Source organism: Erythranthe guttata, chromosome 13 (assembly GCF_056151865.1).
Source record: "Erythranthe guttata isolate IM_541 chromosome 13, IM_541, whole genome shotgun sequence".
Lineage (NCBI taxonomy): Eukaryota > Viridiplantae > Streptophyta > Magnoliopsida > Lamiales > Phrymaceae > Erythranthe > Erythranthe guttata.
In genome coordinates, this window is record NC_142545.1 from 12,720,726 (window position 1) to 12,734,332 (window position 13,607).

General features: G+C 35.0%; 1 protein-coding gene across 1 annotated transcript; it reads right to left on the minus strand.

Annotated features, from left to right (window-relative positions):
* Positions 1-2,351: 2,351 nt before the first annotated feature.
* On the minus strand, positions 2,352-6,639 carry LOC105957098 (polyadenylate-binding protein-interacting protein 9). The gene is made up of 9 exons (XM_012981014.2): positions 5,641-6,639; positions 4,883-4,993; positions 4,665-4,782; positions 4,461-4,573; positions 4,190-4,249; positions 3,776-3,823; positions 3,615-3,683; positions 2,864-2,925; positions 2,352-2,726 (listed from the first exon to the last, which is right to left on the minus strand). Exons 1-9 carry the CDS (start codon positions 6,034-6,036, stop codon positions 2,669-2,671), a joined length of 1,035 nt encoding a protein of 344 aa, XP_012836468.2. The 5' UTR covers positions 6,037-6,639; the 3' UTR covers positions 2,352-2,668.
* Positions 6,640-13,607: the final 6,968 nt, after the last annotated feature.

Consider the following 13,607-nt stretch of genomic DNA (forward strand, 5'->3'; position numbering starts at 1 on the left):
CTCGAGGAGCTCGAGCTCGAGCTCGAGCTCGGGAACATGGACTCGAGCTCGAGCTCGAGCTGGCCAAAAGAGCCGAGCTCGGCTCGAGCTCGGCTCGTTCCCACCCCTAGGTTAAACATAAAAATGCAAAACACAACGCTACAAATTTAAATATTCCAAAACATAAATTAAACATTAAAATGCAATATTAAAACAAATACAAATTTAAACATAAGTCAAACTTTCAAATACACGGCAGATGGTTATGATTACCATTACTCACACTCAATCGTCATAATCTATCCTCCGTTGATTTTTTGCCAATTAACCTGAACGGACAAGAACGTTTCTTCAATAGTACGTGCCGTCCAGATTGATATCCTTCACACGTTAAAACATGATATTTTTCTGATTTACAATGATTAATCAGTCGATGATTATGACTAATTGTTGTGTCTTTTGCCCACATAATTAATGCTTCTCTACTATCACACACAATACCACGTTCAAAGAAGTGACTATGATCGTGAGATTGTTCTCTTAGTTCCTGCATAAATATTTGAAATTAAAAGACAATATTAAAGGGATTTCATATGAAATAACACGAAATGCAAGCTACAATTTCGTGTAAAAACATACGAAATAAGAGCTTCCATTTCGTACGTTTTACTACGAAATGTAAGCTTTAATTTCGTATGTTTTTCTACGAAATAAACAACAAACGATTTTAAGACACATTTCGTATAGTATTACACGAAATGGAAGTATATATTTCATGTGTTATAACACGGAATGTCTAAAAACGTTGGAAATGAACAAAAAACGTGTATTTTCACCTCAAAATCGAAGTCGTTGTCATCCATGTCGATAATACTTGTGCTCTAACTAATATTGGTCGAAAAATTATTGAATTTGAAAAGTTTCAAGAATTAAAGGTTGAGAGTGTTTGAGAAGGGGTTTGGATAAGATTTGGAAAATAAAAGAAAATGAATTATTTTGCACAACGAGTGGTAAAAACCGCACTGATAATAGCAAACCCCGATAATTTATTAGAACTAAATGAGAAGCTTAACTAAATCTTTGCTACTCATCATTTATAAAATTCATTCAAAAAATGTCCCCCACTCACAAATTTGAAATAGGTTTTAATTAAAATTCATATTTCATTTATCATCTGTTTAGTCTGGAATATTTTCATTTTTCCATCTTATATTTTTATTTTTATTTTTACAAAAGACACGTTTTTCTTTTTTCTTTTTTTCTTTTTTTTCTTTCCTCTTTTTTCATTTAAGCATTTTTTACACTAATATAAAACAAAATAAAATTCCTCTTTTTTCTATATAATATAGAAAATTATAAAAAAAAACATGTTTTTTTTTTTGTTTTTTTTTATTTAATTTACATATGTTTTTATATTATGTTTTAATTTTATCTATTGTTAATAATATTGTAGTAGAATTTGGTGTACTATGATATACTACGATGTACTATAGTTTACTACTGCGTACTATAGTTTACTACGGTATACTATGGTTTACTACGGCGTAGTATTTCAAACCCTAGCATAAAAAAAAATTATTAGCCTTCGGCAAACCCTAGGGCAAACAAATTACAGTCGCCGCCACCTACTATCCACCAACCCTAGCCGTCAACCAAAACCCTAGCGCCGTAAAAAGACCCTAGGTTGATGCAATCGCCTCCAACCATCGATCTAACCTCACACCACCATCTCCAATGTCCACCTCCACCATAACCATCACCTGATCTATAACCACGACCACAACAGCCATCGCCATAGACCCACTTCCGTTGCCCCCTTCTACACCCTTCCCCTCCACCGCACCGTCGCCGAGGTATCCAAGAACCTCGAGATCTTCAGATCTATGCATCGCCTCCTTCACTCTACTCTATCGCTCGGCGACAGATCTGGATGGATCCTCAATTTCTTTAGATCTCGGCATAGTGGCGGTGGCATCCTCGGTTTGCACCCATTGATTTGCAAGACAGAGAGAACGTGATGGGCTGACGACACAAATATGAGAGAAGGAGAGAGATGTGGAACGTTTGAGAAGAAGAGAGAAAAGATTAAGGTGTGGCGAGTGGAAAAAAGGGGTTAAACAAAAATAATGTTCGTCAAATTTTATTTTGAACTAAAAATTTAGTTAAGATATTTTATTTGAGGTTGTCATCTACTTCAAATTAAGTTTGTATTGAGGGGCTCCTAGAATATTAAGAATTATATTTAGAGAGATGTGTGCCTAAAACAGTTATATTTCAAGCACTTTATCATTACCCTGAAATCGCAGAAAATCGCCATATAGAAGCCCGACAATACTAACTCTCTCAACACAAGTAAACAAAAACCCAAGAAATTCTCAAGTACCAAAATAGTTATAAAGTTAGAATTAGATAATTAACCATAGTAAAAGTGCCCAAGTTTCGGATCATCCGAGTTAAAAACTCGGAACATCAAGAATTATATTCAGTCGCAAGAGAAAGGTAAAAAAAGAAAAAAAATGAAAAAAAAAAATAAAAAAGAAAAAAGGTTTCTCTTTCTCATGAGAAAGAAAAAGAAAACTGAAAGAGAGAATAAGTTTTACTGCCGCTTTCGTTTTTTGAGGTAGTCTCTCCCAAAAGAACAAAATGACTATTTTCCATCTCAGATAATAAATATTTTTAGATTATAATATTACTGCATTCCCGGACGAAGGACTCGCGGCCTCACGGGTGTCTTCGAAGGACTTACCCTGCAATATTTTGAAATTGGTTATACCAAAAAAAATAAAAAAAAGTGCTGACATGTAAGAAAATTAGTGATAACGCAGATTATTATTTTATTTTTATTTTTATTTTTTTGGAAGCAGATAACTCGGATTATTTGTACCTGATGCGTTGAGATCCCAGAACTTCACCACAACAGTCGAGGGCTATTATTGCACTCTCAGCCTGTAAATGTTTTTTAAGTATATCATAACGAAAGAAATAACAGAAAAAGAGAGAAAGTGAAATATAATATATTTGTCAATTACGGGGATTTTTGCAATTCACTCAAAATGGTTTATATATCAAAGGGCACTTATGTCATTTCACCGCCCGTGAATTATACAGCAAGCTACATAGTCGAATGCCACTAACTCTAAATAATTTTACATCCACACTCAAAATGTTTTAAATTCATGGCTATTAAATAAGTACTAGAGTAAATACATATATGAATAAAGATAACAAAAAGGCTACGATATTTTTACATAATATTAGTACTTAAATCACGAGGCTTTTTACGTCATGAAAGTGAACGACTAGAAAATCAATCACTCAAAAGAATTGGGAAAATTACGGATCAACACACAGTCATATTATTATTTAGGGCAAATTACGGCCAGCCCCCCGAGGTATGGTCAAATTACGAAAAAACCCCTCATATTTGGGTAACTACAACCATCCCCTCAACTATGTATCATCTTACACGTCCACCCTTACGAAGTCAAATTTACCTATTAAAGGAGGTGACTTTTTCGTAAGAAAACATAGTCGAAAGGGGTTTTTTCGTAATTTGACCTTATCTTAGGGGGTTGGTCGTAATTTGCCCAACTATATATTGCAGTAAATATAGTCAGAAAGAAAGTAAAAAATACCATGAAGAATTCAACAAAAGCAATCCGAGTGGAGTGCAAATGATCCCCTAAGAGCCTCAGACGGGAAACCTACAAATTAAAATTAAGATATATTATCTGGTTATTAATTAAGCAAAACAATTGGTAATAGTCGAACTTATTACGGAACCTCGTATGCGTACCTCACCACATCTTGTTTCAAAGAAATTCTTGACATCAGCTTGAGAAACCTGCACACGAAAATACGTATTACGTGAACGAACTTAATATAATTTCACTTCTAAGTCGCCCACGACTATAGTAGGTGGTGTTTGCAAATGCTTTTGAAAAAGTTCAAGTTGCTTATTTTTCTAAAAGTCGGGGCTTTTTGCAAATGTCCTGAAAATCAAAAATCAATTATAGCTGCCAATTCAATTTTCAACTTATTTTTTTAAAAAGTTGCGTTTGCGTCTCGTCTAATAAACAGATATCTTATGAGCCAAAAAAAAAAAAAAAAAAAACCCTCAAACGATTTCTACGTTGCATTTACGAGGCAGTCGTAAATAGCAGAAAATGTAAGCATATCACAACACGAAAGATAAGGTACGTAGGTTTACCTTCTTATCAATGTTTGTGCAGTAGACTGTCCTGGCACACATTTCACGCTCGTCCTCCGACTGTAAAAAAAAACACGAACGAGTTATATACAAAAATACATGTGAAAGACCAACTGAACGAAGGATATATATATATATATATATATATATATATATATATATATATATATATATATATATATATATATATATATATATATGTGTGTGTGTGTGTGTGTGTGTGTGTGATGAAAACTGTTCAGCATTAGAAATGGTGAAATTATCTTCTTACCCTTGGAAGGAAAGTAGGGTTCACAGGGAGAATGGCAGTTTTAGACGGCAAAACCTTAACGGGAGAGAAACCTAACAGTGTCCCGTTAAGAATAAGAGCTGCTCTAGCAGAATCTGTCAACATTTATCGTACGAGGTAAGTTTTTCTTTTTCTTTTTTTTTTTTAACAAGAAATAATCGAAAGAAAAAAAAAAAGATGGCTTACAATCATCAGAAAACTCTACAAATGCAAAGCGAAGATGGGAGTGTGGATCACCACAAACTCGGCAATCGACAACCTGTCCATAGCCGCTGAATAATGCAGCGAGTTGCTCCTCGGTGATCTTATATTAAGACGTAAGAAAAATTATATCAATTTTAAATTCTGAGAGAAAAAAAAAATTAACGATTTCTAATATGAAATTTTGTATATCTTTTGCTTACATTGTGATCAATGTCGGAGACGTAGACAGTTCTTCGGATGCTATCTTCTCGTTGAGCTTTGAAAGCTCTGCCACTCATTCTCTTCCGACCCTGGCTGTAGTTATTTCTTCTCTGACAAAACATAATTTTCGAGTACCGTTAGAAAACGAATTAAGCAATTTAAAAGTCGATAACTAAATTATCGAGCATACCTAATCCAACCTACAAAATGAAGCCAGACAATGTAGACTTTTAATCCATTTCTATCGTCACAAAACGTCAAAAATTCATTCTTTTGCAATGGAAATGTGGGAACTCGTTTTACGAGGATAAATACTCGTTTTAAAATAATACATGCGGCAAAAAGAATCGTGAAAAAGGCAGTAACTTTATCCAAGAAAGATACAATAGGCAATAAAGGGTTGGCAGAAAACATCATTTTTACATTAATATACAAAAAAGTTGGTTCGATCATTCTCAAATCGAATGCAGAAACGAGACGATGAAAACATAAAGCCTAAGATAAAACAATGAAAAGGGGTCCCTATATTTTTTTCGTCCGAAAGTTCTATCGCTTGTAATTCATAAACCAGACAAGAAGCACGAAACATATTGAATGCTAATTAAAAATCGTACGATCGATCCAAAAAACAACAAGACGATAATCAAGGCAAACGACAACATCAAGCCCCACAGATTACACGGCCGCGATCAATTAATCAATTCAATTCAATTAAACGAGCGAGATGAAAATAATCAATCGACCGAAAATGGAATACCTTCCGGTTGTTCGGGGAACCATCGATTCCGGAAATCTTATCAATAGGTACAAAAGTGAAACCCCCGATCGGGCCCTGATAGTACGAAGAAGGAACAAACTCCTTCGCCATGGGATTCAATTTCAGTTTCTTCAGCATATCAACAATTTCCTTCATTTCCAATTCCGATTTCGATTTTGATTTCGAATCCACATTGGAATTCAAATCAGAATCCTTAACACCATTCTTTTCATCATTTTGCACAGACTCATCGGAATTCGAATCATCGAATTCTCCCGAATTCTCTACAACGGTGGGGGTGGTGTTTTTTGGCGATGAAGGCTCAAGAACAGCAGCAGCAGAGGAATCAATCCCCAATACTGCAGCCTCACCAGATACCTCTGCACCCGCAGCCATGGGATCAAACAAACCCCACAAAAATTAAAAATAAAATAAACAACCCAAAAACAAAATTTGCAGCAACAAAGGAGATAAAAAAAAAATTAAAAAAATCAAGACTCAATTGTACATTAAAAAAAGCTCTAATCTTTATAAATAAAAACCCAATCTTTATATCTCTATAAAAGTATAGAGATCAGTCAAGAAAGGGTCTTTTTTCTCCGGTTCAGATTTGGGTGATCTCTGTGTATTATAATCTAGTTAGATTCTGTAAACGCGAGTGCGTGCATAAAAATTTAATAGGAAGGGTTACAACCAAAAACCCATTTAGTGAAAAGGGCCAGAAATGGTAGAAAAGGTGACTGTGTGTGAGAGAGAGAGAGTGTGTGTGAGAGAGAGAAAGTGAGTGATGAGAATTGAGAAAGATGCAATTATTCTTCTTTGAAGGTTTTTTGTGTGTAACAAAAATTTGATCACAAGTGGCAGTGGTTTTAGGTGTGGTGGTTTATGGAAGGAAGGAACCAACAGGTGGCCTTGGCTTTGGCTTCTCTCTCTCTACCCTTCTTCTTTTAGGGTGGTGTTCATCTACCTATATATACAATTATACATACAAATCAAATCAAAAATAATGTGCATACCTATAGCCCATTATATATTATAAGGGGTAAATTACAGCCACCTCGATGTATGGTCAAATTACGAAAAAACCCTTTATGTTCGGGTAATACAACCATCTCCTTCAATTATAATTTTTTTTTGCATGTCCACCCTTACGGTGTCAAATTTAGTGGAATCTTCTGTATGGAATGTTCTCAATTTTGTACCCGTTTTATCGCATTTGAGCTCCGCATTTTGAAGCGAGATGTTCATAAGATGTGTTTTATGGCTTGTATAAATCAGATTGTGGTGCATTAGAAACTGGATTTTTTGCACAAAATGATACAAACTAGAGAACATTGCACGGATCCGAAATCTAGATGATTATGTTGAATTTGACACCATAAGGGTGGACGCGTAAGAAGATTCATAGTCGAGGGTAGATGTAATTACGCAAACGTGAGGGATTTTTTCGTAATTTAACCATACCTTATGGGGTGGTTGTAATTTACCCTAAATATTACTAGTATTGCTCTTCGTGGAGTGTACGGGATAGTATTTTAAAAGTGGGAAAAAATGTTTAAATACGAAAAAAAATAATTATGATGAGAAGAAAATATTACAATATTCATATAAATCTAATAATACGAACACAGTCCTTAAATGATTATATAAACTTAATTGTCATAAAATGAAATTAATCGTTAAAGAAATGAAGTAGTTAATAAAACAAAAATAGAGAGAAAATTAAAAGTAAAGAAACTTGCAAGTATAATTAGAGATATATGGTTGGAAAATAAGGGATCGATCTTGATTCTTGAAAGATTCTCCACAATTTATTTTGAATTTGAACTCATTAGAATTAGAAAATTGGTAGAGAAAAAAATAATAAAAAATGAAAGATAATTACAAAAATGCAATTAGGGTTGCTTAGCTTATCCCATTGCTTCTTCTTTTATATATAAAGGGTACATATAAATAAATACATTTATATAAAGTGAGAAATAGAGCAATATATATATATATATATATATATATATATATATATATATATATATATATATATATATATATATATATATATATATATATATATATATATATATATATATATATATATATATATATATATATATATATATATATATATATATATATATATATATAAAATTAAGAATTAGGTAAAAAAAAGGTTTGGGTCAAAACTGAATAATTTGTGAAATTTGGGGTCAAATTGAGATTAAATTAAGTTAATGATGAATTTGGATCATATTAAAGAATGCTTAAAAAAAGTCAAAATTGAGTTTTTGTGGTCAAAATTGGATTTTTGTGGACAAAATTGATTAAATTGGGATTACAATTAAGAATTAGGTATAAATGGTTGAGGTTAATATTGACATATACATGAATGGTTCCTTTATTTATAATAAATATTAAAGGAATGTGCTTATTGATAAAAGAGATATAGCCCATAAACCTAGAATAATAAACATGTTTGGTAAGGGACTTATGCACAAAAATCCCCAAAATTAAAGGCATTTAATTTCATTTATATTTTTATTTTTTATTTAGTTTTGTTTTTGGTGGGGGTGTTGGTTGGGGGGGGGGGGTGGGTTAAGCTAACGTAGGATGAATAGTCGAGGGTTGGATTTTGTTTTGTTTGATATGTGTGAAAGGATATGGCTTTCATAAATCATAACTGCCACTTTTTGTTGGGATTATAATTCTCATTTCCCTTATCTTCTTCTCCTTATTTCAACCCAACTTTTTCACTACCCCATATCATATGTAATTTCTTTTAGTTGCAGTAAAATTTTGTTTTAACCTCAAAACTCACACTTTAACAACAGTCAATAAAGAAGTATTGACTTAAGTTTCCACACCTCTTATTTTTTTTAGGTTACAGAGAAAGAAAATTAGTGGCCGAGCCAGAATTTTTTACTAAAGTTAGTTATAAATTTCCGCAATTTTACTTAAATAATATAAAACATGAGAAAATGAGTAAATATTAAAATTGATATAAAATAAGTTAATATGATCATGCAAACTACTTATGTATTACAATTAATCCTTTCAAGTTTCAATTTATGAAAACTCCAGATTTGAATTGCCAAAATGATATAAGTTGGTTGGACTAAATAAATAATCGAGCTACTATGCAGTGCCAAAATGTCTGATTCAGAGTGGGCTGGAGTACACACATCCACGATTGGGTTGGAATTGCAATCGACTCGTTGACGATCTGAATTTGGCCCATTGACCGTTAACTCGGGCTCGACTCGTGACTAAACCGTCACATTATAAGGTTCGGTTACAGTTCACGCAAACCTTGAATTGCGAATTCAGTTGTTCGACTCGATAGTTCCAACCGGGGTGGACCCAAGAGAAGACAAGGGGGGCTGCCTCTCCTACAACAACAAAAAAAATCGTTTTTGTTAATAGCCTTTTTCATCTTTTCTATGTATTCTGTGCCCAACCCAAAAAAAAAAAAAAAAAAAACCTTGAAATATACCATTTATAATTAAGTTTAAATGATTCCAAATAAGATAATATTAGCATATTATATTTTGATTCAAGATATGTCAACTAAAAATTGATGTTTTTCAAGATATACTTTGTTTTTGCCAGGTAGACACACTAATATTACTGTCAAACACAATAATATTAGTGCGGTTCGACAGTAATATGGTTGTCAACTACAATAATATTACAATAGCAGACAGTATTATTTTACTAATCAACAAATCAAACAAAATAAAAACGGAAAAAGAAAATATTGATATGGTTCAATAATATTATTGTGTTTAGAGTAATTTTACTTTCAACCACAATAATATTACAATAATAGACAAACGATATTATCACGTTGATCGGTAAACAAGAAAAAAAAAAGCAAAATATAAGTAATATTGATGTAATCGACAGTAATATTATTGTGTTTACAGTAATTTTACTATAATCCATAGTAACATAACTATCAACAATGGGGAAAGAAATGAAAAAAAAAAAAAAATTCAATGTCGTTGGAGATCAATGGTGACCGCGGGTCCGTGGTAGTGTAAATGAAGTAGAAAAAAAGGAAAATAGAAGAATAAAAAATTGAAAAGAGAATGTCAAACTTGAATTTGTTATTGTCAAAATTGATAAAACTAGAATTAAATTAGTGTTACAATTAGGAATTGAGTTTAAAGAATTGGAGATAATTTTGTAACAAACATTAAATTTGTCTTAGGAACTTACGTGTGAAAAAGACTCATTATGATTGTAATGTGGTTTGTACGCTCTCTCCTAAGGATGGCAATTTGACCCGCCCAGATAGATCTCTGTCCTGACCCGTGTCGAAATTTTCAGGTATTTTTCACCTCGAAAAAAATGGAACATGTACGGGGATTGATTTTTTTCTTATTACCTAGTACGGGGATGAGTTTGCCTATACCCACCCCGTAGACCCACACCGTCCCCGTTCCCATACCCGCCCTGCAGTATTTATATATATAATATATATTTAGTAATTATTTTATTAAATATAAATAATTAAATAGTAGTAATATATTAAATATTAGCTATAAATGAGTATTTTAAGGTTTCGATATATAATTAAATATTAGTATTATAATTAAATATTGATTTGTTTGTTAAAATAAGCCTTTAGATTATAAGTAAATTGCATATTTATTTATTAAGAAAAAAAGAAAAAAAAAGTAGACGACTATTTTTGCCCGTACCAATACCTGGGGATTTTATGGAGCGGATATGAGTGTAAACCACAAATTTTCGAATCTGTAAAACATAAATACAAGACAGGAAAATATGGAACAAATAATTTATTAATCAAAACGAAAGCGGATTACAATCTCCGTAATTCCCCTGATTCTTCTCTCCTATTCTAATTTTGATTCAAGGGCTTAAAAGCTTGTTCTTGAATCGAACATATGATTTCCTATCACGGAGGAATCGAATATATGATTTCCTATCACGAACATCTCGAATTCAAATATGTTATGAATTCGAGGCGGAGGCTCGAGACGTGAGCTTGAGAGCTCGATATGTGTCTATAATGTGAGTCTCCATTTTTGCATGCACCGAAGGTCGCTTTTTATAGGCACGAGTTAGGGTTTTGACTTGTAGCATGGGTCGATGGATTTGGATACTTGCCATTTGATTTATTGGGCTAGATTCGAGCCCAATTAGATAATCCGTAAAATAAGAATTTATTACTTATTTAAAGATTAATCCATGTGTAAAGCCCAAATATGTTATGAACTTAGATTTGAGACCCAATTAATAACCGATTTATTTGGCCATTAATTGGTCAAATTTCGGTGTCAACAAATGCCCCCACTTCAAGAATCGGCGAAGAACATGTGTAATACTTGAGAGGCGAGACTTGAAGTATTCGGTGAAAAACATACCAAATAATTGTAACAGACAAGACTTCGCCTTTCTTTGTTGGCTCCAAAACCCGTTTCTTCTATTTTGGGGTGTATATGGAATTGCTTTCACTTTTGGGGACTTAAATGAAAAGTCCATTTATGTTATTGGAGGGCTGAAATTTGAGGCAAAATTGACATTTCTTTCGTTTCCACCTATGGACCAAATTGCTATTTAAGACTTGATTTGAGGATTTGATTTTTGTTTTTTGCCCGCTTCTTGGTTCGGCCCACCAAAATCCTCTTCTCGATCATCACTCCTACCATTCCACCGCGGGCGATATATTTTGGTTGTCAACCGCCGTTGGAGCTCAACTTTTCACCAACCCTCGTTCCCTTCTCGTAGGTATAACGTGATATGTATTGAGCTGCCATTTATGTATCTGGTGACTGCGAGCGACCACGGACTGCAACTAGGAGGAGCGGAAATGGGGCGAGATTTGGCTCGTACGCAACCGTCTTTATGTCACACGTGGCACGGTCCCCTTGTGGATGGTGAGTTTGAGGTGGCGAATCCGAGCGGTCAACGGTTTGCGGCGGCTTTTAGACGGTGGTGAGAGGGACAACGAATTTCTCATGTAAATCCACCACGCTAAGAGGCAAAGAAAAGTGTGTAGATTTGAGTGGTCGGAAGCCTGCAACGGCGGATAAATGATAACACCGTGCTCCGAGCGGCGATGGGAATCGATGATCATCGATTTTCCGTTGAGTCCGTGAGGATAGCTGGATCATTTTTTCACTCTATCCCTTTCTTTTTTTAGTACTTTCAATTGGCCATGGATGACAACTGTCGGCGAGGCCTGGACTATAAGGAAGCGTTGTTGGGTCCCTGGGTGTTTGTGCAATGGTGTGCTTGAAGCGGCGGAATTGAGCGACCGGAGGCCTGCAGTGGCGAGATTAGGTAAAAAAAAAAAAACCCGGCGACTGATTTTCGCGGTGGAGCAGAATGCGATGGTGGAATGGTGTCCGCCTCTAGCCTTGTGTCTTGGAGAAGGAGTCGGCCAGCTTTTCAGTCGACGTGGATTCAAGGTGGCCGACTGGGATTTGTACTGGCGGCAACTTGAAGCGGCAAATCAGATGAGCAGAGATTTCTTGCAGCAACATCCTCAAATAAACGAGCCTCTCCTAGCAAAGGCGGCAAAGTGATGACACCGGTGAGTGCTTCGGGCTGTGATCGGTAGTTCGCCGGTGCAAATCTGACCTTCCGGAGTTGTCAATGGGGCCTCTGGTGGAGGAGGAGGTGCGACACTTCCGATGGCAGCAGCAAATTTGGACGAGTGGAGGTTGGAACAACTTGGAAAGGTGATAACACCGGCGAGGACTTTCGACGGCGATTGTTCATCCAGTCCGGCGGTGTTGAGTGATGGTGGTAAAATTGTTTTGCAGTGATTTGTGCTCTAATTGCCCAACATTCCGCCCGCTGTTGATGCTTTAGGAGGAGGATCATTGATTGATTTCCTTTTCCTATTTTAGCTGCCATGAAAATAGGGTGAATTTTTTTATCTTAGAATCTACATAAATATATATTTTTAACCACCGCATGTGTCAAAGATTTGAATTTTCCATTTTGTATATAGGAAAATTTCCTCTCCTTCAATTACGTTGCCCCCAAGTAAGTAGAGGGTGATGCATTTTCCTTCTCTTTTGTCATCCATATACACGAGCGGCAAGGGATTCATAGACATCGGAAGGATGATCGAAGTGACATGAACTTTGACATCGGAGAAAGAGATGAGGGGCGAACACTGTCCCACCGGGCGTGCCAATTTGTAAACCACAAATTTTCGCATCTGTAAAATATATAAAAATACAAGACAAGAAAATAGGGAACAAATAATTTATTAATCAAAACGATTAATCAAAACGAAAGCGGATTACAATCTCCGTAATTCCCCTGATTCTTCTCTCCTATTCTAATTTTGATTCAAGGGCTTAAAAGCTTGTTCTTGAATCGAACATATGATTTCCTATCACGGAGGAATCGAATATATGATTTCCTATCACGAACATCTCGAATTCAAATATGTTATGAATTCGAGGCGGAGGCTCGAGACGTGAGCTTGAGAGCTCGATATGTGTCTGTCATGTGAGTCTCCATTTTTGCATGCACCGAAGGTCGCTTTTTATAGGCACAAGCTAGGGTTAGGGTTTCTCGACTTGCAGAGTGGGCCGGACATTCTAAAGCCCAAATATGTTATGGACTTTAATTTGAGACCTAAATTAATAACCAAGTTATTTTGGTTATGAATTAGTAATTTATCTCAAAATTTCGATGTCTACAAATGCCCCCACTTCTAGTCTCGAAGAGAAACATGTTGAATATTTGTGAGACGAGACTTGAAGTACTCGAATTTTCCTTCACTTATTGGCTCGAATTTTCCTTCACTTATTGGCTCCAAAACTCCTTTCCTCCATTTTTGGGGTGTATATGGAATTGCCATCACTTTTGAGGACTTAAATGCGAAGTCCATTTTATGATATTTGGGGCTGACATGTAATTTTGCAACAATTGGGTCTTTGCCATTCTTGCCACCGGGACTCCGTAGAGTCGTGTTGGGAGAA

Coding starts and splice junctions, on each gene's coding strand:
- LOC105957098 (XM_012981014.2), bottom strand. CDS start 6,036: ATGGCTGCGGGTGCAGAGGTATCTGGTGAGGCTGCAGTATTGGGGATT. Junction 3,684..3,775: donor TTGAAACAAGATGTGGTGAG/GTACGCATACGA, acceptor TTTAATTTGTAG/GTTTCCCGTCTGAGGCTCTT. Junction 2,926..3,614: donor CTTTTGTTGAATTCTTCATG/GTATTTTTTACT, acceptor AAACATTTACAG/GCTGAGAGTGCAATAATAGC.